General features: G+C 43.5%; 2 protein-coding genes across 2 annotated transcripts in view; both read left to right on the forward strand.

The window, feature by feature from the left end:
• LOC115146199 (kinectin) overlaps positions 1-9,913 on the forward strand; it is a 52,505-nt gene extending 42,592 nt beyond the window's left edge. Inside the window, 4 exon segments of the mRNA XM_029688128.2 lie at positions 4,984-5,067; positions 6,315-6,404; positions 6,653-6,763; positions 8,896-9,913. Coding sequence (XP_029543988.2) covers positions 4,984-5,067; positions 6,315-6,404; positions 6,653-6,763; positions 8,896-8,925 — 315 coding nt within the window. The 3' untranslated portion in view covers positions 8,926-9,913.
• A 5,004-nt stretch (positions 9,914-14,917) lies between these two features.
• LOC115146201 (E3 ubiquitin-protein ligase pellino homolog 2-like) overlaps positions 14,918-26,768 on the forward strand; it is a 48,805-nt gene continuing 36,954 nt past the window's right edge. Inside the window, exon 1 of the mRNA XM_029688132.2 lies at positions 14,918-15,283. Within this exon, the coding sequence (XP_029543992.1) occupies positions 15,207-15,283 (77 nt within the window). The 5' untranslated portion in view covers positions 14,918-15,206. The remainder of the gene's footprint in view (positions 15,284-26,768) is intronic.

Genomic DNA, 26,768 nt, shown 5'->3' on the forward strand with positions numbered 1-26,768 from the left:
TCAGTACTGGGGTATTGTCCAGACAATGATTTTTAGTGTAGCAATATTAAGTTATATGAAATTAAATCAGATGTGAAAAATAGGCTATGCAAAAATGTGGGCACCCTTGTCATTCTGTTGATTTGAATACCTGTAACTACTTAGCACTGATTCATTGGAACACACAATTGGTTTGGTGAGCTCATTAAGCCTTGAACTTCATAGACAAGTGCATCCAATCATAAGAAAAGGTATTTAAGGTGGCCGATTGCACGTTGTTGTTCTCTTTGACTCTCCTCTGAAGAGTGGCAACATGGGGGCCTCAAAACAACTCTCAAACTGAAAACAAAGATTGTTCAACATGATGGTTTAGAGGAAGGCTACAAAAAGCTATCGCAGAGATTTAAGCTGTCAGTGTCCACTGTGAGGAACATAGTGAGGAAATGGAAGACCATAGGCACAGTTCTTGTTAAGGCCAGAAGTGGCAGGCCAAGTAAAATATCGGAGAGGCAAAGGCGAAGGATGGTGAGAACGGTCAAAAACAGCCCACAGACCACCTCCAAAGACCTACAACATCATCTTGCTGCAGATGGTGTCACTGTGCATCGTTCAACAATTCAGCGCACTTTGCACAAGGAGAAGCTGTATGGGAGAGTGATGCGGAAGAAGCCTTTTCTGCACACACGCCACAAACAGAGTCGCTTGAGGTATGCAAACGCACATTTGGACAAACCAGCTTAATTTGGGAATAAGGTGCTGTGGACTGATGAAACAAAGATTGAGTTATTTGGTCATAACAAGGGACGTTATGTATGGCGGCAAAAGAACACAGCGTTCCAAGTAAAACGCTTGCTACCCACAGTAAAATATGGTGGGGGTTCCATCATGCTGTGGGGCTGTGTGGCCAGGGCCGGTACTGGGAATCTTGCTAAAGTTGAGGGTCGCATGGATTCCACTCAATATCAGCAGATTCTTGGGAATAATGTTGAAGAATCAGTCACAAAGTTGAAGTTACGCCGGGGCTGGATATTTCAACAAGACAACGACCCAAAACACTGCTCAAAATCTACCCGGGCATTTATGCAGAGGAACAAGTACAATGTTCTGGAATGGCCATCCCAGTCCCCAGACCCGAATACCATTGAGAATCTGTGGGATGATTTGAAGCGGGCTGTCCATGCTCGGCAACCATCAAACCTAACTGAACTGGAGATGTTTTGTAAGGAGGAATGGTCCAAAATACCTTCATCCAGAATCCAGACACTCCTTAGAGGCTATGGGAAGAGTCTAGAGGCTGTTATTTTAACAAAAGGAGGCTCTATTAAATATTTATGTGATTTTTCTATTGGGGTGCCCAAATGTATGGACCTGTCTAATTTTGTTTTGATGCATATTGCACATTTTCTGTTAATCCAATAAAGTGTCCATCACCACCTGCCTGGGGAATACAGGGTTCTCTTTGTCCTTGTAACGACGTTCGTTTGTTGAAGGAAGAGAGTCGGACCGAAATGCAGCGTGGTGGTTACTAATGTTACTTTAATGAAGAAAAACGTGATACAAGAAAATAACTATACAATACAAAACAACAAACGGAACGTGAAATCTAATACAGCCTATCTGGTGAATACTACACAGAGACAGGAACAATCACCCACGAAATACAACGTGAACACAGGCTACCTAAATACGGTTCCCAATCCGAGACAACGAGAAACACCTGACTCTAATTGAGAACCGCCTCAGGCAGCCAAGCCTAACTAGACACACCCATACACAATCCCAATGCTAATAAAACCCCAATACGAACCCAACACAATATAAACCCATGTCACACCCTGGCCTACCCAAACATATAACAAAAACACAAAATACAATGACCAAGGCGTGACAGAACCCCCCCCCCCTAAGGTGCGGACTCCCGGACGCACCTCAAAAACATAGGGAGGGTCCGGGTGGGCGTCTGTCCATGGTGGCGGCTCGGGACGTGGACCCCACTCCATTAATGTCCTTGTTCCTCCCCTTCGCGTCCTAGGATAATCCACCTTCTCCGCCGACCATGGCCTAATAGTCCTCACCCAGATCCCCACATAACTGAGGAGCAGCTCATGACTGAGGGGCATCTCGGGACAGAGGGGCATCTCGGGACAGAGGGGCATCTCGGGACAGAGGGGCCGCTCGGGACAGAGGGGCCGCTCGGGACAGAGGGGCCGCTCGGGTCCAGAGGGGCCGCTCGGGACAGAGGGGCCGCTCGGGACAGAGGGGCCGCTCGGGACAGAGGGGCAGCCCGGGACAGAGGGGCAGCCCGGGACTGAGGGGAAACCCAGTACTGAGAGGAAGCCCAGTACTGAGAGGAAGCTCAGGGAGGTAGTAGGCACCGGTAAATCCTGGCTGGCGGAACTGGAAGATTCAGGTTGACAAGCAGATCTGGAAGATTCTGGTTGTCTGGCAGATCTGGAAGAGACTGGTTGTCTGGCAGATCTGGAAGAGACTGGTTGTCTGGCAGATCTGGAAGAGACTGGTTGTCTGGCAGATCTGGAAGAGACTGGTTGTCTGGCAGATCTGGAAGAGACTGGTTGTCTGGCAGATCTGGAAGAGACTGGTTGTCTGGCAGATCTGGAAGAGACTGGTTGTCTGGCGGCGCTGGGCTGACTGGCGGCGCTGGGCAGACTGGGAGCACTGGCGGCGCTGGGCAGACTGGGAGCACTGGCGGCGCTGGGCAGACTGTGAGCACTGGCGGCGCTGGGCAGACTGTGAACACTGGCGGCGCTGGGCAGACTGTGAGCACTGGCTGCTTATTGCAGACTGACAGCACTTGGCAGACTGACAGATCTCTGCAGACTGGCAGCTCAGGCTGCTCCGAACAGGCAGGAGGCTCCGGCAGCGCAGGAGAGGATACAGGCTCTGGCTGCGCTGAACAGGCGGGAGACTCCGGCAGCGCAGGAGAGGAGACAAGCTCTGGCTGCGCTGAACAGGCGGGAGACTCCGACAGCGTAGAAGGGAAGGAAGGCTCTGGCTGTGTTGAACAGGCGGGAGACTCCGACAGCGTAGGAGGGAAGGAAGGCTCTGGCTGTGTTGAACAGGCGAGGCGCACTGAAGGCCTGGTGCGTGGTGCTGGAACTGGTGGTACTGGATCGAGGACACGCACAGGAAACCTGGTGCGGGGAGCTGCTACCGGAGGACTGGTGTGTGGAGGTGGCTCTGGATAGACCGGACCGTGCAGGCGCACTGGAGCTCTTGAGCACCGAGCCTGCCCAAGCTTACCTGGCTCGATGCCCACTCTAGCCCGGCCAATAGGAAGGGCTGGTATGTGCCGCACCTGGCTCTGCACCCGCACTGGAAACACCGTGCGCTCCATAGCATAACACGGTGCCTGCCCGGTCTCTCTAGCCCAACGGTGAGCACAGGGAGTTTGCGCAGGTCTCCTACCTGGCATAACCATACTCCCTTCTAGCCCCCCCCCAATAATTTTTTGGGGCTGCTTTTCAGGCTTCCAACCGCGTCGCCGTGCTGCCTCCTCATACCAGCGCCTCTCCGCTTTAGCCGCTTCTATTTCTTCCTTGGGACGGCGATATTCTCCCGGCTGCGCCCAGGGTCCTTTACCATCTAATATCCTCTCCCAAGACCAGAAGTCCTTATGTTGCTGCTCCTCACAATTAACAGGGAGAGTAGGCTCAGGTCTGACTCCTGACTCAGCCACTCTCTCTCTGCGCCGCCGTGTTTTCCTTTTCAACTCCATTCGTCTATAGCCCTCTTCGCATTGCTGCAGGGAATCCCAGGCGGGCTCCTGCACTCTCTCTGGGTCGGCCGCCCACCTGTCGATTTCTTCCCACGTCGTATACTCCATGCCTCTGATATCCATAACGTCCTCCCTTCGCTGCTCCTGCTGCCTGTTACCACGCCACTCGGTCCGTTTGTGGTGGGTGATTCTGTAACGACGTTCGTTTGTTGAAGGAAGAGAGTCGGACCGAAATGCAGCGTGGTGGTTACTAATGTTACTTTAATGAAGAAAAACGTGATACAAGAAAATAACTATACAATACAAAACAACAAACGGAACGTGAAATCTAATACAGCCTATCTGGTGAATATTACACAGAGACAGGAACAATCACCCACGAAATACAACGTGAACACAGGCTACCTAAATACGGTTCCCAATCCGAGACAACGAGAAGCACCTGACTCTAATTGAGAACCGCCTCAGGCAGCCAAGCCTAACTAGACACACCCATACACAATCCCAATGCTAATAAAACCCCAATACGAACCCAACACAATATAAACCCATGTCACACCCTGGCCTACCCAAACATATAACAAAAACACAAAATACAATGACCAAGGCGTGACAGTCCTCTGGGAATCAGTCCATCGATCTACAACTTATGGATTCAGTAGTGATGTAAGCTCAAATGCAACATGGGCTAAACTGTTTTTATATGCAAGAGGCATGCATAAGGTGTGTTTTCTTAGCTTTTTAGGAGCCAGTTTTTTCTTAGTGTAATGTTAGACTGGAGTATTAGTATCATAGATAATATAGATGATGGACCACTTTTACTCAGTGAGAGGACAGACTAACACACACTACTGTTTCCACTCTATCTACTCTTTTCCACACTATCTACTCTTCCATCACTTCTACTATGCACAATGAGCTTTTCCATGTCAGCCATCTTTGGGGATACATTCTATGCCTTCAACTGCACACGCTTTCATCATTCATCTGCCTCCACACACAGTTGAAACATGTTCAATGTCTGTCTGGTTGTCTTGTTTGTCTCTTGTCTTGCCACCCTCTGTCTGTGAACATCTTCAATGATAATTAAAGCATCTCTGCTGGTTTTTCATTGATAATACAACATTTAATATCTTTATCAGTCTCTAGCTAATCATTGAATAGCTAGTTTAGTAGAGACATAACTGATATCAGAGTTGCCATAAGTAGCTATCTATACATGTCTCAACCACTGTCATTTATCTCATCGCTGGTGTTTTTGCTTGCAGCTGAAGACCCAGCTGACTGAGACTCTGTCAAAACTGGAGACCGAGGAGAGTGAGAGGCAGAAGGTGGCTGGAGATCTCTATAAGGTAAGACGGCCCCTTGTCCCTTAGGTTTGGACTACCTTTAGTTTGTTTGGATTTACATTACTGTTAGAGAAACAATTAGTCACCAGTCCAAGTCTAGAAAGAAGCAACTTACTCAAGGAGCTGAGGATGTTAGCAGTTAGCCGCCGAAAAAAACATTTGACCGGTAATGCTTATTGGTCTATAGGGCCATTTGCATAATTGTGCTGTATTAAATTGGCGAGTGTGTATTTTCGTTAGTCGCCATGCATCTTATTTATCACAAGTGCACAACACTGAACTGCCGAGCAAACTTGATGGCTCTTATACAGAAGCAGTCAGGCAAAATGAGGAGCTGAATTTGGTAAGCCTTGCTCACCCAAATAGGTGGAGCTCTCATAACCTGTCCCTACTACACCAGTTTGAGGAGCGGAATAGCCTACCACATGTCAGACGGCGTGAGAGTAGCTCCTTAAAAAGTCTGTAAGCTACTGGAATGAAACCTGCTTTTGTAAGCCCAGTCATTGCACAACAAATAACAATTCTAAATGCAGTCACCTGTTAACTTCGGTGGCCACGAATTAAAGGAGCTATTTTTATTCCTCCATCACAACTCGTAATTAAAGCGCGCCTCCAATTTGTCATTCGGTTGCATAGGCTATAGCCTGCCTAGCGTTGACTACCAGCAGGTCACCCACCACTTTGCAATGGGAGCTTGAGGCAGTGGAATTGTTTGAAACTTGAATTGTTTTAGTTCACTTCAAATAATGAGGCATGTCTTACCTTGCTTCAAAGTAGCCTTGCGAAAATCCATCTGTAGAAACGTGAAGGCAAATATTTTACAAAGGCTTGCTATTATTGCATGTTTCTATTAAGTGCTTAATGAAAAATGTCCTGCACATGCATAGTACCAGAGAGGAAGAGGCAAAGGGAGAGGTTTCACTCTCCACAAAATCTGTCCAAAATAAGCCTAATACGTTTCTATGGGCTTATTTTGGGACTAAGCTTGTCTCCTGCCTTGGGTCGACTCTCATTGTTAGGGCGGAAACATAAGCATCTCATCATTATATACAGATCTCTAATAGTATTTTTTGTTAACCGGTTAATGAGGGTCAGTTAGTCGGCAGCAAAATTGACCGAAATGTGCATCCCTACTAGGAGATAAATACACACTGAGCATTTGAATACGTGGAAGAGTTGAACACAATTATAATACCTGAAATGTAAGCTTAAATGTTTCTTGTCATTTCCCCCACCCTGCTCCACCTCAGGCCCAGCAGTCTCTGGATCTGATCCAGGAGGAGGTGTGCAAAGAGACCGGCCAGGGTGACCTGATAGAGAACAGCAACCTCTCATCACACGTAAGACTCACTGGACGGGGAACTGTCTGTGGCTATATATTAAAGACAGTCCGTTGCACATATTATCTAGGTAGTGTATATTCATGGTCAAAACAAAGGTATCTAGCTACTAAGAGTTCTAATATTGATAATTATTAGATGTAATTGTGTATTAAATGTAACCAGTCTTTAAATAGGGGTAGTTTTATTGACAAGTTATATTGAAAGTGACTACAGGGTAGTAACCAACCTGTCACTGTGTCCCTCAGGAGGAGATTGACAGGAAGGAGAAGAAGACAGCAGGGCTGAACCAAACTGTGAGGGAACTGCAGCAGCTGCTACAGGCCGTCAACCGGCAACTCACCAAGAGACAGGAGGCGGTACGACGTATTTATTATGGATCCGCATTTAGATAATACAGCCATCAAAAGAAGGCTTTCAAATATAGAAAAGGACATTTACTGAAGTAAATGTGTGCGCTTGCTACTCTTGCAGTATTTATGGTTATGAAGTGGTAGTAACAGCAGTAGTAATTATAGTAATATGGTTTTCATAGGCTGTGGGTTAGTTATAGTGACCTATTTTGGGGTGGTTTGTAGTTGTGTAGTTATTATAGTGGGATATATACAATGCATTCGGAAAGTATTCAGACCCCTCGACTTTTCCCTCATTTTGTAACGTTACAGCCTTATTCTCAAATGGGTTAAATTAAAACATTTCATCATCAATCTACACTGTAATGACAAAGTTTTTTAGAAAATGTATTATAATTCTTTCTTTTTTTTAAACAGATACCTTATTTACAGTATTAAGACCCTTTGCTATGAGAAATTGAGCTCGGGTGCATTATGTTTCCATTGATTATCCTTGAGACGTTTCTACAACTTGATTGGAGTCCACCTATGGTAAGTTAAATTGATTGGACATGATTTGGAAAGGCCTGTCTATATAAGGTCCCACAGTTGACAGTGCATGTCAGAGCAAAAACCAAGCCATGAGGTCGAAGGAATTGTCCGTAGAACTCCAAGACAGTATTGTGTCGAGGTACAGATCTGGGGAAGGGTACCAAAACATTTCTGCAGCATTGAAGGTCCCCAAAAACACAGTGGCCTCAATCATTCTTAAATAGAAGAAGTTTGGAACTACCAAGACTCTAACTAGAGCTGGCCACCCAGCCAAACTGAGCTATCAGGGAAGAAGGGCCTTGGTCAGGGAGGTGACCATGAACCCGATGGTCACTCTGACAGAGCTCCAGAGTTCCTTTATGGACAACCATCTCTGGAGCAAAGTACAGAGAGACCCTTGATGAAAACCTGCTCCAGAGCGCTCAGAACCTCAGACTGGGGCAAAGGTTCACCTTCATCAGGACAACGACCCTTAGTAGACAGCCAAGACAACGCATGAGTGGCTTCGGGACAAGTCTCTGAATGTCCTTGAGTGGCCCAGCCAGAGCCTGGACTTGAACCCGATCAAAGATCTCTGGAGAGACCTGAAAATAGCTGTGCAGTGACGCTCCCCATCCAACCTGACAGAGCTTAAGAGGATCTGCAGAGAAGAATGGGAGAAACTCCCCAAATACAGGTGTGCCAAGCTTGTAGCGTCATACCCAAGAAGACTCAAGGCTGTGGTCACTGCCAAAGATGCTTCAACAAAGTACTGAGTAAAGGGTTTGAATACTTATGTAAATGTGCAATTTATTAGTATTTTTTTTTTTACTTTAAAAATAAAAATGTTGCTTTGTCATTATGGGGTATTGTGTGTAGATTGATGAGATCATTTTTGTTTTAATCCATTTTTAGAAGAAAGCTGTAATGTAACAAAATGTTGAAAATGTGAAAGGGTATGAATAATTTCTGGATGCACTGTAATTGGCTAGTATAGTAGGCTAGAGTGAGTACTATAGCATCATAAGCCATAGATTGTGTTTTCAAGATCTCAAAATGTTTTAGTTTGAACATTCTAAAATTTGTGTCAGTGATTTCAGTTTATAATGTTGAATCCAGCATTCCACCGTTGAAATGAATGGGGATACAACAATCTTTATAGTTTCTGAATGGTTGCAAGAAGCTGGGTTGTAGCCATCTAAGTTGTCAGTCTGCACATTTCAACGTTGGTTTGGTGTTTGTGGCTTTAACGGTTCAAGAGCAATGGCAGATCCAAATACTTTCCATTGAAGCCCATGGATCTTTTATGAACATTTTAAAATGGTTACAGTTCAAAAAGCATAAATGGTTGAAATCTAGGCACGGTGCAAAGTTTTACCATTCAGTCTATGGCTGTTGAAATACATAGGATTTTATGCAAATATGGATGTAGTGTAAAAAGTACAAGTAGTATCAATGTTTTTTTTCAGGTTCCAGCAGGAGGAGAATAATAATAAGTATGAACAGTTTCTAAAATTGTGCTTGGTTTTCAGCAAGCACATCTGTTAAATCGGGGTTGTAACTGGCAAGCAAGTCTTTCTTGTAACACACAAAGAGGTCTTAAACTGTGCTTCCTTTTTTTCTCTCAGGAATCGGACAAAGACTCGCCTGAAGTATAGGGAGGGGAGGATGGACACTCCCAATCTTACTACAAAGACCACCCCCAACCTCCCCACCACCTCTCCTATCATGGCCTCTCCTCTCCTGTCACACTCCTATCTTTCCCCTCACCTGTACTGTAGGCAGCCTCTTGCTGATCCTCTGTCACTGCCTGCCACTGACCTGTAACCTCTGACCTCCAGCTGCTCCTCCTCAGCAGGGTCAGGGAGAGACTTCGCTGGGCCCCAGAGGAGAGGGGCTCCCTCACGCTACACACACACACACACACTCCGGACACCAAACCAGACCTTACTACTCCAAAGTCCCACCACATTCCTCATGATCCTTACAGTAGCACAGCCAGTGCTAAAGACATCCTACACATGTCAGACTGGCATCTCCCCCCGTTTACCCCCTTTTTTCAATGGAAATCTTTGAATACAGATGTTGTTTTTTTCTCTGTTAGTTTTCTTTGTCCAGAGGGTGATGAAGTGGATTCCTACTTCATTAAATTAACTTTGGTTCTCTTTCCTTTTTTTTTTAAGTTAAAAGGGAAAAATGTATTGTTAAAAAAGTAACTTTTAGGACCTGCTGACATTACACTACAATTGTTGATCTCCTTTGCTGACAGCTCACAAACTGTAAATGTGCATTGATCCATGAATACATAGGTACTGTATATGCATACTTTGGCTGAGGTATTTTGGAGGGGGCAAGGGCATGAGGGAGGGTCCCAGCATGTCAGACGGGTCACTAAGTAACTAACCATGGAGGAAGTCTTAAGTGCAGAGCCAGTAGGAGGGAGGCTGTGACCCATCCTCGCTGTGGGAGCAGTAGGACAGGTCTACAGAATAGAAGTTTTAATCCTACTGTAACTACTTTAGGAAGAGGTGTCCCATATCATCTGTAATCAACACTCGCTATATTGTTGCTAATTTCATTAACATGGAATATTTCTTTTTTTTTGTAACAGGTGACAGTTAATTAAAGGGATGCTTGATAAATCTGCTCGCTGTCCTGTGTTTAGTTCTGCTTCTCTTGACTGCACTTCCTTTGCCATACCACCGTGGGGCACCAATGTCCTTATCACTTTATTTGTTTGTTAAAATGTTGTCTATCCTGCCCATACAAAATCAACCCCTTAACACATCTAGACACCACCTCCAAATGTAGTGTAGTACTTTGCCTACTAGAGGCTTGAGTGAAGTGTTTGTTTTTTGCTTTCACTTATCTGATACTTTCAGACCTATGAAGAGCCATCAGTCTAGAAGTAACGGGCTGCGGCTAGGGGTTGACTTTTGGGCCGGATGATCTTGTATCTCTGCAATGTGCCATTCAATTAGATTAGATCCTGACTTACTACAAATAAAAGGTAAGGCCATTCCCTCAGCTCTGATGACAAACGTGCTACGGGCTGCGTGACTGACTAATAAGCAGAATAATGTTACGCTGTCCTCCCCTTTCAAGACAAACATCTTACTGTCATGTGGTGGGTGTAATTTTAGTTATGTGCTCTTTGTATGAGGGAGTTATATTAACCTGAAGACGTGGTGCACCGGTCAAAGGCAGTGAGGGAGGACCGCCCTTCCCAAATGGAACAGTAATCTGCACCACGCGGTCATGGTGCGCTGTCCAGAAACATCTCTTTTCCATAAAATATATTTTTGAATTCATTGGGAAGGTAGATAAAGCATTTTTTTCAAAAGCAATCATGTGAAAACAGAATCCTACACGTCACTTTTGTTTTGTGTTGAGGTTCTAACCTCACTCTTGCGAAACATTGTGCAACATCGATTCTTCCTGTTTACTGAAAGGAGGTATGGCTGTTGTGTGGCTGTCATAATGGCTCACCAAGGACTGCCCCCTCCGGTCATACTTTACAACTGGAAATTACATGAGGTTTGTCACTGTGGTAGATGTACAAGCAGTGGATCTGTGAATGACGTCCAAGTTTTACCTCCCATTCCCAAAGAAGTTCAACATATTAGACGTGGGGAAGAGCTGAAAGATCTTAAAGAATTGTCTGTGTGGAGTGAGTGTTTGTCTCCAACTTCTTTATATTAGCTTAGATGGAGAGGAAATACCAGTTCCAAGGAATTGACATTCGGTGTGTGAGACAGATATAGGAAAATGGCGCTGACAGAGGGCTGCCTCGCTTCTAGTCCTTAGGAAACTGTTCAGTATTTTCTTTTTTTATGTATTATTTCTTACATTGTTAGCCCAGAAAATCTTAAGTGTTATTACTTACAGCCGGGAAGAACTATTGGATATCAGAGCGGCATCAACTTACCAGCACTACAATTCTATACTATCAATTGCATCTTAGCCTATGCCACTCTAACATTGCTTATCCATATATTTATATATTCTTATTCCCATGAATTACTTAGATTTGTGTGTATTAGGTATTTGTTGTGGAATTGTTAGATATTACTTGTTAGATAATTTGCTGCACTGTCGGAACTAGAAGCACAAGCATTTCGCTACACTCGTAATAACATCTGCTAACCATGTGTATGTGACCAATACAATTTGATTTGATACAGTGAGTACAGTCATTGCTCTGCTCTTGTTGTTGTTGTCTGTAAATCTGCATGTGGTCCTTCAGGACTGTAGAAGAGCAACACAGAGTAACAAGACAACTTTTGTACATTAAGGGGTCAGGGGAGAAAGCAGCACAGGATCAGCACATTCCAAACATTCTCCCACACTGTCATGCTGTAGTCAGCTGATTGTGGGCCTGTCAAGGAGACCAAGCTAGCGACAAACAGGCACCACACCATAACCTCAGCATACCCCTCTATACACTGATATGATACAGGCGAGGCCTTTTCTATGGTACATCAGTGCCTCTGTCAAACCCCTTATCAGATGTATGCAACCTATGGAATAAACACAGTTGATTAACTTTCCTACACTGCAGATCTCCAGGAATCCAGTCACTAGATTTCTCCAGTGTTGGGGAAGCTACTCTGAAAATATTGTTTGCCAAACTACCAATTACTTCACACTGGAAGAAGTTTAGCTACACTAAAGCTACCCTAAAGAAAAATATAGTTTACTTAACTAAAGTTACTTTGAAAAAGTAGTTCACTACATCCAAACTACTTATCATATATAAACATTAACACATCTAAAATATCATTATTATCATATATCTACACCTAATATGTAATAGACTACAAATTGCAAGAACAGATAACTCTTCAATCAGATGTTAACATAATGTGTACTGTGCCCTATTAAACACAAAGAAAGGGAGCTTTAGGCACACAAAAAGTGTTTCAAGTGAGAATAAGCCAGGTCTGTTGCTGAAAATGCAAGTCTTTCCTGTCACCCTTATTTTATTGGATTTAAAAAACAATTGTGTATAGTTCCAGTAGTTAGCGACACCACAACATGAAAAAACGTTATGAACAACTGAAAACACTACCAATATTGGAATTTAGTTAAACTACCACCAAGCTACTGCAAAATTAAATTATTAGTTGAAGTACATGTAGTTCACTACTCCCCAAAACTGGATTTCTCACACACATGCATGCATTTTCCTGTGAAGCATGTCTCACTCTCTGTTTAAATATGACTCATGCCTGTTCTTGGAATGTATATACGAGTGTTTAAATGAGGACCATGTGAAGTTATGGAAATGTAGCTGAAATAGTAATCTAGAACAATCACATCCCACATCCCACAAACTCTTAACAACACACACATGTACACACTCTCGCTCTCTTCTAAGACTTCCAGGGAACTTAAGCACAGATGAGGATGCAAGGGGAAGGCAGGGAGGGAGTAGGAAGTAAATAGGAGCTTTGTCTTTATTACATCATCATGGCTCATACAGTTAGTCCCTATTGTGTGATAGTCTCTGTTCCATGCCTATTACCAAGAAATGTCCGACTTTGTACACAAACAAGCCGGACCCATCTCAACAGAGCAGCTCCCTCTCTGCATCTGCTTCCCATCAGTGTGGTATGTGCTAGAGAGCCTTTGATCCATCCACTCTGAGTGTGTGTATGTGTACACTAAACTGTGTATGTGATGAATAAAATTTGATTTGGTTTGTGTGTGTGTGTTTGGTGGAGGCGGGGGGGGTGGGGGTGGAAAGGGAGTCTTACTGTGCTCTTTTAAACAGACAGTATGCTCTCAATGAAATGGGGGGACAGAGACTGTCACACACAAAAGTCAATAGTCATTATACCCCAGGCTGTTAAGACTAGCCTGGGGGCAGAACGTTGGTGTTCACAGCACAAGTAGCTTGATCCTAATATACAGACAGACATGGAGGTTTATCTGTAGTAACAGTACTATTAATGGCCTGATATGGAGAACTATGAATGTAACCAACAAATGCCATGGTTTAAAGTGGGTTGCAGTATTGCTTACAGATAGACAGGATTAGTACATCAAAAATAACATCAAAGTCCAGAACTCCTTTTGATGATGCATTACATATGAAGTAACACTCCTTAGACCGCCGTGGACCCCCCTCACCCCGACCTTTTGTTTTTGTGTTAACTGTTATTGCACTTTGAAATGTGCTATTGACAATGGAGAGTTAGGAGGTATGGGGCACTTAGCCAAGCTGAGCCTTGTGAAAACAGGACAGAGACAGTCAATTGTTGATACAGACAGAACTGTAGAAGTGGCACATTCACCAGAAAGGTGTGACAATGACTGGACATACAGGATAGGAAGACCAGAGGGATTTCCTAAATTGAAAATGTGAGATTAATTTAACATTGGTTTGGATTCTGCTACTCTTAGCTCAGTAAGACGTTCGAGAAAAGTATTGAATAGTGAATGGCACTGTCTTTTCTTTTATGCTCAACACATACAGTTACCTATCTAACAATATAGGATGACTCATGGACCGTTATGTGGCTCTTTTTGCAGGAGACAGCAGTGTGTGCCATAAAGGGGCACGTTTCCAAGTGGGGTAGGGAGAGTATAATATTGATGCCTTGTGAAGATGGGTAAAACAGGCCCATGAAACGTTAGCTGCATATACTGTAAGTTGATGAGTGGTCAGAACCTCACCATTGCGTTACAGTGAATCACATTAATGTGAGGCTAGAAGCTCAAAGGTGTAGGTCAGAGATATTCACTCCTGGGGGTAGACTAATTTATATTGAAAGGGAACTTTTCCCCAGCTCCCCCATTATTGTCACCCGATTGCAGCATTGTGTCTAACGGCAGTTGATGTGTTATTCACTTGAACTGCTGACTTTTCTTTGACCAAATAGAGAATGGTCTAATTCGACCCTTGTCATCCCTGTGGCCCCTCATTCTAGTTAGTCACAGCAGTCCACAGTATTTACATTTGCATCACTTGCTCTCAACACAAAACCGAGAGAATATCATTTTGACTGCTCAGTTTTATGCTGCATTCTGATAATCAGTCAATATGTTTAAACATAGTCATATGCACCCCCACCTACTTCTGTCCACGTGAGAAGAAATCCCGGCATAAATTGATGCGTTTTTGGGATACTCACCTTGTGGACAGCCTAAAGAATAATCATTCATAGGTGCGCTCTGCAAGCTATAGGAATTGTCTTGGACCCCCTGCCCATAATAGGACAGGTCTCATCTAAGTCTACGCTATTATGGTCTGAAAATGAGAAAAATTGGCCTAAGAACGTGTGAGTTTCAAACGTTCTGTTTTTTCTAAATGATATGAACGTGGCAGTGTGAAATGTGAAAGCTATGATCCCTTTAAGAATAGCCAGATAGTACTCTTTGTTTACATAATAGAAGGTGCCGCCTCATTCTAGCCATGCCCATGTGAGATATCGAACAAGGGACGTCTGTTCTAATTTATCGTATTTATTTGACTAAGATGTATTATAGAAATCAAATGATGAAAAATAAAATATCATATCCCTATATCAGCTTACATCGATAAAGTGTTGTGTAAATAAATTAGTCCAAAAAAAGTGATGAGAGGAATTTGTCTAAAGGTCCCCCCTGTTTGAAGTAAAGGACTGCTGAATGGTATGGTCCACCCCTGTGCCTGGCTGTTTATGCATCCGCTTTTAGAGCGGATTGAACTGGCAAAATGCGTTAATTACGACTTGCTTGTAACATATCTAACACAAAAATAATTATATTCGATTTTTTTTTTAAATAAGACGGCTCTATATGGTTGTAAAGACGTATACGACGTGATATTGTGTGAAATGGCAGCTGCTTACACCCTTTGAAGTGAATTTCCTATGATCGTTTCCTTTTGAATTTGGGCGAGTGCATTGAGATTGAGGGGCGCCTGCTGTCCATAGAAGCAAGAAAAAGCCTAATGTTTTCGCAAAGCCAGGAGGAACACTGCGGCCCGACTAAAGACCCAATAAAATACGGCGAGCTGGTAGTATTAGGGTAAGTTGGAGAAAGGCTTGTGTATTTTCTAAAGTCAACCAGTTTAGCTAGCTGACATTTTGTAGGCTAGGTGAAAAAGTCGAAGCTATGTTTGTGAACGTCAGAACTTTTTTCCTGCACAGAAAACACGGGCTGGAGTTAAATATTTTTTCTGTGAATAAATATTAATGCTTAACTTCGATTTAGCTGTTGACAATAGGGTTAACTTACATGCACACTAATAATTGGATATTAAACTAATTCTAATAACTTTTATTTGACACATGCGATGAATACGAAAAGTGTGGACTTTACCTTGAACCGCTTACGAGCCCTTACCCAACAATGCAGTTAAAAAGTAAGAAAATTGACAAATTGGTAAGAAAATAGTGAGAAAATAAAATAAGGTAGTTGAGGTAATATGTAGGTTTGGTTAGGTGATTGCTTGAAGTACCAGCTATGTACATGTAGGTAGGTGGCGAATAGCAGAAAGTCAATGTAGCCGTTTAATAACTGTAAAGCAGTCTTATGGCTTTGGGGTAGAATCTGTTCAGGAGTCTTTTGGTCCCAGACTTGGCACTCTGGTACTGCGTGCTGGGTGATCGCAGATAGTACAGACTGACTTGGGTGGCTAGAGTATTTGACAATTGTTAGGGCCTTCCTCTGACACCGCCTGGTATAGAGGTCCTGGATGACAGGGAGCTCGGTCCCGGTGATGTACTGGGCCGTACACACTACCCGCTGTAGTGCCTTGCAGTTGGATGCAGAGCAGTTGCTATACCAAGCAGTGATACAGCCAGTCAAGATTCTCTCAATGGTACAGCTGTAGAGTATCTGAGGGCCAATGCCAATTTTTTTTTTTTCATCCTCCTGAGGGGGAAGAAGTGTTGTTGTGCCCTCTTCACGTGTTGGTGTGTTTGGACAATGATTGGTCCTTAGTGATGTGGAAATTGAGGAACTTGAAGTTCTTGACTGTCTCCTCTACAGCCCTGTTGATTTGAATAGGAGCATGCGCGGCCCTCTGTTTCCTGTAGTCATGATCAGCTCCTTTTGTCTTGCTGACATTGAGGGAGAGGTTGTTGTCCTGGCACCACACTGCTAGGTCTCTGACCTCTTCCCGGTAGGCTGTCTTATCGTCTTTGGTGATCAGGCCAACCACGGTTGTGTCATCAGCAAACTTAATGATGGTGTTGGAGTTGGGTGTGGCTACACAGTCGTGGGTGAACTGGGAGTACAGAAGGGGGCTAAGCACCTACTCCTGAGGGGCCTGTGTGTTGAGGGTCAGCATGGCGGATGTGTTGTTGCCTACCCTCACCACCTGCGGGTGGCCTGTCAATGTCCAGGATCCAATTGCAGAGGGAGGTGTTTAATCCCAGAGTTTAGTCCTTAAGTCCTTAACCAACAATGCATTTCAATAAATAGAGTTAAGGAAATATTTACTAAATAAACTAGTGAAAAAAATATAAATAAATAAATAATAAAGTAACACAAGAAAATTACATAACAATAACGAGGCTATATACAGGGGTACCAGTACAGAGTCAATGTGTGGTACAGGTTAGTCGAGGTAATTTGTAAAGTGACTGCATAATTAATAAACGGTGAGCAGCAGTGTAAAAACAAAGGGGGGTCAATGTAAATAGTCCGGGTGGCCATTTGATTAATTGTTCAGCAGTCTTATGGCTTAGGTGTAGAAGCTGTTAAGGAGCCTTTTGGTCCTAGAATTGGCCCTCTGGTACCGCTTGTCGTGCGGTAGCAGAGAGAACAGTCTATGACTTGGATGACTGGAGTCTTTGACAATTTGTTGGGGGCCCTTACGGTCAGATGCTGAGCAGTTGTCATACCAGGTGGTGATGCAACCAGTCAGGATGCTCTCGATGGTGCAGCTATAGAACATTTTGAGGATCTGGTGACCCATGCCAAATCTTTTCAGTCTCCTGAGGGGGAAAAGGTGTTGCCGTGCCCTCTTCATGACTGTCTTGGTGTGTTTGACCATGACACTTCGTTGGTGATGTGGACACCAATGAACTTAACTCTCGACCTGCTCCACTTCAGCCCCGTTAGTGTGAATGGGGGGCCTGTTTGGACCTCTGTTTCCTATAATCCACGATCATCTCCTTTGTCTTGCTCACATTGAGGGAGAAGTTGTTGTTCTGGCACCACACTGTCAGGTGTCTGACCTCCCTATAGGCTGTCTCGTTGTTGGTGATCAGGCCTACCACTGTTGTGTCATCAGCAAACTAAATGATGGTGTTGGAGTCGTGTTGGCCATGCAGTCGGTTGAACTGAGAGTACAGGAGGGGACTAAGCACACACCCTTGAGGGGCCCCAGTGTTGAGGATCAGCGTGGCAAATTTGTTGCTGCCTACCATTACCACCTGGGGGGTGGCCCGTCAGGAAGCCAGGATCTAGTTGCAGAGGGAGGTGTTTAGTCCCAGGGTCCTTAGTGATGAGCTTTGTGGGCACTGATGTTGATTGCTGAGTTGTAGTCAATGAACAGCATTCTCACATACAGGTCCTTGCAAAAGTATTCTTCCCTCTTGGTGTTTTTCCTATTTTGTTGCATTACAACCTGTAATTTTGAATGGATTTCATGTCATGGACATACACGAAATGGCCCAAATTGGTGAAGTGAAATAAATGAAAATATGGAAAAGTGGTGCGTGCATATGCATTCACCCCCTTTGCTATGAAGATCCTAAATAAGATCTGGTACATCCAATTACCTTCAGAAGTCACATAATTAAAGTCCACCAGTGTGCAATCTAAGTGTCACATGATCTCAGTATATATACACCTGTTCTGAAAGGCCCCAGAGTCTGCAACACCACTAAACAAGGGGCACCACCAAGCAAGTGGCAAGGAGCTCTCCAAACAGTTCAGGGAAAAAGTTTTAGAGCTGTACAGATCAGGGTTGGGTTATAAAAAAGTATCTAAAACTTCAAACATCCCACGGAGCACTATTAAATCCATTATTAAAACATGGAAAGAATATGGCACCACAACAAACCTGCCAAGAGAGGGCCGCCCACCAAAACTCACGGACCAGGCAAGGAGGGCATTAATCAGAGGGGCAACAAGGAGACCAAAGATAACCCTGAAGGAGCTGCAAAGCTCCACAGCGGAGATTGGAGTATCTGTCCATAGGACCACTTTAAGCCATACACTCCACAGAGCTGGGCTTTATGAAAGAGTGTCCAGAAGAAACTGTGAAACTGGTCAGAATTGAAGGAATGATGGATGGCGCTTAAATACAGGGAAATTCTTGAGGGGAAACCTGTTTCAGTCTTCCAGAGATTTGAGACTGGGACGGAGGTTCACCATCTAGCAGGACAATGACCCTAAGCATACTGCTAAAACAACACTTGAGTGGTTTAAGGGGAAACATTTAAATGTATTGGAATGGCCTAGTCACAGCCCAGACCTCAATCCGATTGAGAAACTGTGACTTAAAGATTGCTGTACCCCAGCGGAACCCATCCAGCTTGAAGCAGTTTTGCGTTGAAGAATGGGCAAAAATTCCAGTGGCTAGATGTGCCAAGCTTATAGAGACATACCCCAGGAGACTTGTAGCTGTAATTGCTGCAAAAGGTGGCTCTACAAAGTATTGACTTTAGGCGGGGTGAATAGTATTGCACGCTTAAGTTTTCAGATTTCTTTGTCTTGTTTGTTTCACGATAAAAAAAATATTTTGCATCTTCACAGTGGTAGGCATGTTGTGTAAATCAAATTATACATTTTAATTCCAGGTTATAAGGCAATAAAATAGAAAAAAATGCCAAGTGGGGTGAATACTTTTGCAAGCCACTGTAGGTGTTCCTTTTGTCCAGGTGGGAACGGGCAGTGTGGAGTGTGATTGAGATTGCCTCGTCTGTGGATCTGTTGGGGTGGTATGCAAATTGGAGTGGGTCTGGGGTTTCTGGCATGGTGGTGTTGGTGTGAGCCATGACCAGCCTTTCATAGCACTTCATGGCTACCCACGGGGCGGTAATCATTCAGGCAGGTTACCTTCGCTTTCTTGGGCACAGGGACTATGGTGGTGTGTTTGAAACATATAGGTATTACAGACTCCGACAGGGAGAGGTTGAAAATGTCAGTGAAGGCACTTGCAAGTTGGTCTGTGCATGCTTTGAGTACACGTCCTGGTAATCAGTCTGGCCCGGTGGCTTTGTGAATGTTGTCTAGTTTAAAGGTCTTGCTCACATCGGCTACGGAGAGCGCGATCACATTGTCGTCCGGGATAGCTTGTGCTCTCATGCATGCTTCAATGTTACCTCGAAGCGAGCAATGAAGTAATTTAGCTCGTCTGGTAGGCTAGCGTTACTGGGAAGCTCGTGGCTGGGTTTCCCTTTGTAGTCCGTAATATTTTTAAAGCCCTGCCTCATTCTCGCCGAGCGTTTTAGCCGGTGTAGTAGGACTCAATCTTAGTCCTGTATTGATTATTTTGCCTGTTTGATGGTTTGACTGAGTGCATAGCGGGGTTTCTTATATTAGTGTCCCACTCTTTGAAAGCGGCAGCTTTAGCCTTTAGCTTGGTGAGGATGTTTGCCTGTAATCCATGGCTTCTGGTTGGGAAATGTACGAAATTAACTTTTTAGCTTATCTGCCAAGGGGACTGGTAGATGAAAAAATCCACCAGCCAATCATATTTTTTACATTTTTTTTTTGTGTCACATATACATGAATTTCAGTACGTTTCATTGAGATAAGGTATTATGTTGATTACAAACTTAAAGAGGAGGCCAGAGCAAAATTTGAAACAAAATTGTTATTATATTGATCAACGGTTAATCAAATCAAGTTTATTTGTAGAGCACATTTTAAAAACAACTGTAGTTGACCAAAAGTCCTATACATAGTGAAAAAAATGCCAAACAGTGGGCACACAATGGAATAAACCAAACATATCAGATACAATGAATAAGCGTACATGGAAGTCAAAACAGGGCAACAACAATGGTAATATACAATTATGAGAAGTGCAGTGGACATAGAACTGGTGCTCTTCTGATACAGAGGGGAAGCAGGTCTACAAATCCTTTACTTTGAGTAGAAATACCCTGAAAAAATACAGGTAAAATAGAGACTTATCAGATGCTGGTTATTTTTGCTGTGGCTCGATTTAATTTCCCAGCCTGAATACAACTTAAGAAGTCTTCAACTCAAACTTCTATTTGCTATTATATGTACTTATGGATCAAACATAATAGTAAATTAGGTTTTGTAAACCTATCAGATGCTTAATCAACTTAAACCTCATCAGACTCCTCACTCTACCGCAATCACCCTCTGCACGGTCCATGAAGTCTGGCCTCCTACTCCTGACAGAGTCCTGTTGCCACAGCGTCACAACTTTTATCGGATAATACTCCCTGATCTCTGGAGAGGACAGCTGTACCATAAGGAGATCTGACAGTGTATCAGACTTTAGGTTGAACCGCCAATCGGTTTTCACCTGTTTCATGGTATTAAAACCTCTCACATTCATCTGGGGAGGCAGGGAAGGACAGGACCAGTTCAACCAATGGCAGAAATCAGGGCAGGACTGCTGATGGCCTCTGTTGACACAGAACCAGGACATCTTCTGCAGGGACTGTGGCTCTTAGTACATCAGCACCTTCAGGACAGTCCACTGGTCAGGGATCCTTTCAACATGGATGCCAGAGGTCTCAACAGGCTTGTAGTGGTCCACCAGAGTTTCCATTTCAGTGTCACCAAAATCTAGAATTACTGTATACATTACAACAAGCATCATGCAGTTTTAATTCTCAAACTATAAAAATATGATGATGAACCTGAGCCTAACCTAACTGCCCTTTAATATAAAACATAAAGTAATCTGCTGCATCTCCTGACTCTGGCCAGTTGGTGAAGCTGACCAGCTTGGTGGCACACAGGACCCGTAACACTGGCGTCCTGGAACCTGTCACTATACTCTTGACTAGCCCGTCAAGCGTTTTGTCTTGTGAGGTGACGAGGGTCTTGCTGTCACCTCTGTTCAGCGAAATTCCCTCATCTGTTGGCCATTGTGGCCTTCATCATGGGCCCATCTGTGATGATAAAAGGCTCATTTTACCATCCTTTCAGAATTTTCCTTTATGACACACTCACTCTCTCTCCCTCTCTTATTGATGTCATCCTTTCTCTTAATTCTTTTAAGTTAAGTATTTCTTATTGCAGCTTAAATAAACATACCTAGTTTTGTACTTTTTAAGTACTGCCTGTGTTGAGGAGCTGTGGGCTTCTGCTATGGTGATGGTGGCCCTCTGCAGACAGGTTGCTCAGGTGTGTTAGTGTGTCATGCAGGAAGCCACAGAAACGGATAACAGCATCCTCCCTCACAGTACTGGAGTATTTCCTGGCCTGCAGGACACCTCTGACATTTTGGGCATCAGCAGATTGAATCTGAAATACATAAAGAACAGACCTACAAGTAGACAATTAATTGCTGTCCAAAAAATCTATTAGATATGACACTTTATCAGTGCATAAAGCATTGAAACATGATGTTACCAATTTGTAACCGTGTTTGTTATTTACTGGACATTACGTATTGATGATGACTTTTAGAGTACGTAGCATGGCAATCTAGAATAACTACCTGTTCCAGGTGCTGGACACGCCCCTGGTAACCTCGCAGGAAGTGGTCCAGTGCACATAATGGGTGTCCTACCCATCGGGTCCCGACAATTCTGGTGGGCACCAGTGGTGTGCGCCCAAGAGCCTGGAAACTGTTTACCAGGTTTACCCTGTTAAGTGGATTGGCGTGGTAGAAGTTGTAGAGCCCACTGAAGAGGTCTTCGACTTCCTGAAACATCACGTTGGACCAGATGGCATCAGAAAAGGTCAGTTCAAGGCGGTGTGCCATACAGTGGATGCTGATGATGTAGGCCCTGCCCCCCCTTCAGCCGGCTGACCACACCATTCTTGGCTCCGGTCATCACAGTAACTCCATCTGTTCCCAGAGCGACCAACTTGCTCCCCCACTCATCACACTCCCACTCCCTAAAATTGCATCCAAAATAGATCATCCTTTTCAAGATTGATATAGGCATATACTGTACCAGTCAAAAGTTTGGACACACCTACTCATTACAGGTTTTTTAATATTTTTTTTTACTGTTTTCTGCATTGTAGAATATTAGTGAGACATAAAAACTATGAAATTACACACATGGAGTCATGTAGTAACCAAAAAAGTGTTAAACAAATTAAAATATATTTGAGATTCTTCAAAGTAGCCTCCCTTTGATGACAGCTTTGCACACTGTTGGCATACTCTCAACCAGCTTCATGAGGTAGTCATTTGGAATGCATTTCAATTAACAGGTGTGCCTTGTCAAAAGTTAATTTGTGGAATTTCTTTCGTTAATGAGTTTGAGCCAGTCAGTTGTGTTGTGACAAGGTATGGGTGGTATACAGAAGATAGCCCTGTTTGGTAAAATACCAAGTCCATGTTATGGCAAGAACAGCTCAAATAAGGAAAGAGAAATGACGGTCCATTACTTTAAGACATGAAGGTCAGTCAATAAGGAACATTTCAAGAACTTTGAAAGTTTCTTCAAGTGCAGTCGCAAAAAGGATCAAGCGTTATGATGAAACTGGCTCTTGTGAGGACTGGCACAGGAAAGGAACACCGAGATACCTTTGCTGCAGAGGGATAAGTTCATTAGAGTTACCAGCCTCAAGAAATTGCAGCCCAAATAAATACTTCAGAGTCTGCATTTCTTATACCAATAGACCATTCGACGAGGGATGCAAGCTCTTGTTTGCTGAATGTTAAATATAGCAGCCAATAGAACTCACGGGAAGTTTGAAAGAATTGCGAACGCCCGATGGCGGTAGGCTATGACCGTTATTTATTCAGACCATATCCATTCAATCTTAGTGAAGAGAGACTGCTTTCACTTATATAATTCTAGACCAACTATATTATATTAAGCATGTCATTAGAATGATGAAGATGAGGACAACTTATTTCATTTAACTGTTGTGAGAAAGAGGTGGTAGGCTATAACAACATTAGGGGAAATATTATGAAAGGTATGAGTCAGCCTACTACTAATTATAGAAATAGGCCCTATTATATTTCAAAATGTAAAATCAAATTCGCTAGCCTATACTTGTGCTGCACCAGATTTGCATGTTCTCTCCCAACTTCATCATAATTTGAAGGAGGTGTGTAAATCCAGTCTATATAATAGTAATGTCATTCCCACTAAAAAAAGATTACCCTACTGGGGCTTTTTTAATTGATTTACCCAAGAGGGCATATAGCTAGCTACATCTATCGGCTTTTATGTTTTGTTTTTTTCATGCATTATGTGCAGTAGCCTATATCATATGTATTGGATAATGACACAATAATTTAGTATTTTTTGTGCGCATAAAATGTATTTTAATGTAGGGCTTCCAAAATGTATTTAATATATGGCTCATCAGGCTCAGGTAGCATCAGGTTTGAAATGTATTTAATATATGGCTCATCAGGCTCAGGTAGCATCAGGTTTGAAATGTATTTAATATATGGCTCATCAGGCTCAGGTAGCATCAGGTTTGAAATGTATTTAATATATGGCTCATCAGGCTCAGGTAGCATCAGGTTTGAAATGTATTTAATATATGGCTCATCAGGCTCAGGTAGCATCAGGTTTGAAATGTATTTAATATATGGCTCATCAGGCTCAGGTAGCATCAGGTTTGAAATGTATTTAATATATGGCTCATCAGGCTCAGGTAGCATCAGGTTTGAAATGTATTTAATATATGGCTCATCAGGCTCAGGTAGCATCAGGTTTGAAATGTATTTAATATATGGCTCATCAGGCTCCGGTAGCATCAGGTTTGAAATGTATTTAATATATGGCTCATCAGGCTCAGGTAGCATCAGGTTTGAAATGTATTTCAAATCCAGACACAGGCCTATTTTCTATGTTATTTAGTTACACTTACGGTTTTGGGCGGAAATACTGGGTTACCCGGGAGAGAAGTGATTTGTTCTCGGGATAAAACATCTGTAAAATACTGGGAAAATATTCAACCATAGTGCCAACTATTGATGACAAAGTTAGGATCAGCGGAAAGAAATCACACAAAAATAGCACAATTGGTCAGGAGCCTGTAAAACGGCGGCCATCCCCTCTAGCGCAATTATTTTATGGCAAAAGGCTGTGGGGCATTAGTCATGTAAACACCTCACTCTGCTTATCTTAATTGCCTTAAAGTCATAATCGGGTAAAAAAACACCTGGTTTTCTGAGCAATCTTTCGAATTATTAGGACATGTAACAGCAAATGCATCCAACAAATGTGTAGAGTCACACGCTATGTAGTCAGTCGTTGTGTGCTAAGAATATAGGTCCAAATACTAAACTTTTGACTGCTTTAATACACATATGTGAATTTGTCCCAATACAATTGGTCCCCTAAAATGGCGGGACAATGTACAATAAGTGCTATAATTTCTAAACTGTTCACCCGATATAGATGAAAAGCTTTAATTTGAACGTATGACAGTCAAGACTTTAACCTCATCGTCATTGTAAAATGTCAATGCCAAAACCAACAACAAAAAAATCACTGTGGCAATACTTTTGGCGCTTACTTTTTAAATGAGCATACAAGTATGTTTAATTTGATTAAAGCAGTCCTACGTGACTGTTTGGAGTGCGGTGCCATACCTTTAGCTCTGTGATGCAGCAGAGCTGGCACGCTGAAGATAAAGTAGCGGCAGATGTCTCTGGAGGGGTCATGACTACGCTCTAGCTGTTGTCCAGACAGTGGTAACACTGGAATGTGTCCCAGGCACTGTTGGTGGCCACGTCACCTCCCTCAGAACCATTGAAGATCTCCAGGTTCTTAGTGGGGTATCAGCACAATCTATAGAGGACAGAAGATGTAATTAGTGGGGAGGACTAACCGAGTCGATGAGTGTGTATGGGGACTGCATCACTCAGTGCAGAGTAGAGGGGCAAGCTCAGACAAACGGTGTAGTCTATCCCTGCCTTAACACTGATCTGTGTTCTTAGGCAAAATTGTGAGTGAGCCCACTCCCTTGGCTGAGAAGCAACCCCACACATGAATGGTCTCAGGATGCTTTACTGTTGGCATGACACAGGACTGATGGTAGCGCTCACCTTGTCTTCTCCGGACAACCTTTTGCCAGATGCCCCAAACAATCAGAAAGGGGATTCATCAGAGAAAATGACTTTACCCCAGTCCTCAGCAGTCCAATCCCTGTACCTTTTGCATAATATCAGTCTGTCCCTGATGTTTTTCCTGGAGAGATTTTGCTTCTTTGCTGCCCTTCTTGACACTGTGCCATCCTCTAAAAGTCTTCGCCTCAATGTGCGCCTCAGTGTCCTCGTCAACACTCACACCTGTGTTAACGAGAGAATCACTGACATGATGTCAGCTGGTCCTTTTGTGGCAGGGCTGAAATGTAGTGGACATGTTTTTGGGGGATTCAGTTAATTTGCATGGCAAAGAGGGACTTTGCAATTCATCTGATCACTCTTCATAACATTCTGGAGTATATGCAAATTGTCATCATACAAACTGAGGCAGCAGACTTTGTGAAAATTAATATTTGTGTCATTCTCAAAACTTTTGGCCACGACTGTACATAACGTGTGTCATACACACGCGCTTGCATATACAAACCCACTACTCACTTGCTCGTATTCAACAAACGTAGAGAGAGTTAGAGACTAGGTGTGTCTTTATCGTGATCCAGGATGGAGGGATATTATTTGGTTGTCGTCATCTGGCATGGTGATGGCACAGTGGCTGTTTGTTGGTCACACTGCGACACATCACTGTCACCACCTTCAACTGGTTTGGTAACTACGCCAACACAACGGGTACGTAGGCATTGGAGTTTGATACCCCTGGTCAGGATTCCACCGAGGAAGGTGGAGGGCTACATATGTGCCGAGTTCTGTAAGGCACATGATGAGTTGGAACATTCATGACCCCAAAAGCCTTACAAGAAAGTTGCGTCAAGGTCAAAGGTGACTCACCTGTCAACTTGGAGTCCTCTGCCTCGTAGTGGTCCAGGGCGGTGCAGTAAAAGCCGGACTCCACCTTGTCAGACGTATGTTCTCTACACACACACTGACCTGTCTCGTGAGGGCGAGAGTAAAAACAGTCAGGAAATGGCATAGGACAGAGTTGAGATGTTGCATTCAAGGTGTAACAGTTGATTTTTAAAGACTGTTGGTGTATCAAAAGAAGCAACTAAGGATAATAATTTAGCTAAATAAGTGATAACGTACTGAGTCGAGCTGTATCCGATCACGCCACTCGTCAGTCAGTAGGGCCCAGTATTGAACAGCCTGCTGTCATTTCATGCCCAACCCTCGTTGTGGAGAGCTATCCAATTACATAAGGTACTTGTACAAATTCTATATAGAACCGTCCTCTGTATAGAACAATATTTCTAATCAAATAGAAAGCAGTTGGTGAAAGTCAATAACATGTCATCCTCTCAATGTGACAAATGTCCT

Source organism: Oncorhynchus nerka, linkage group LG18, assembly GCF_034236695.1.
Source record: "Oncorhynchus nerka isolate Pitt River linkage group LG18, Oner_Uvic_2.0, whole genome shotgun sequence".
Classification (NCBI taxonomy): Eukaryota; Metazoa; Chordata; class Actinopteri; order Salmoniformes; family Salmonidae; genus Oncorhynchus; species Oncorhynchus nerka.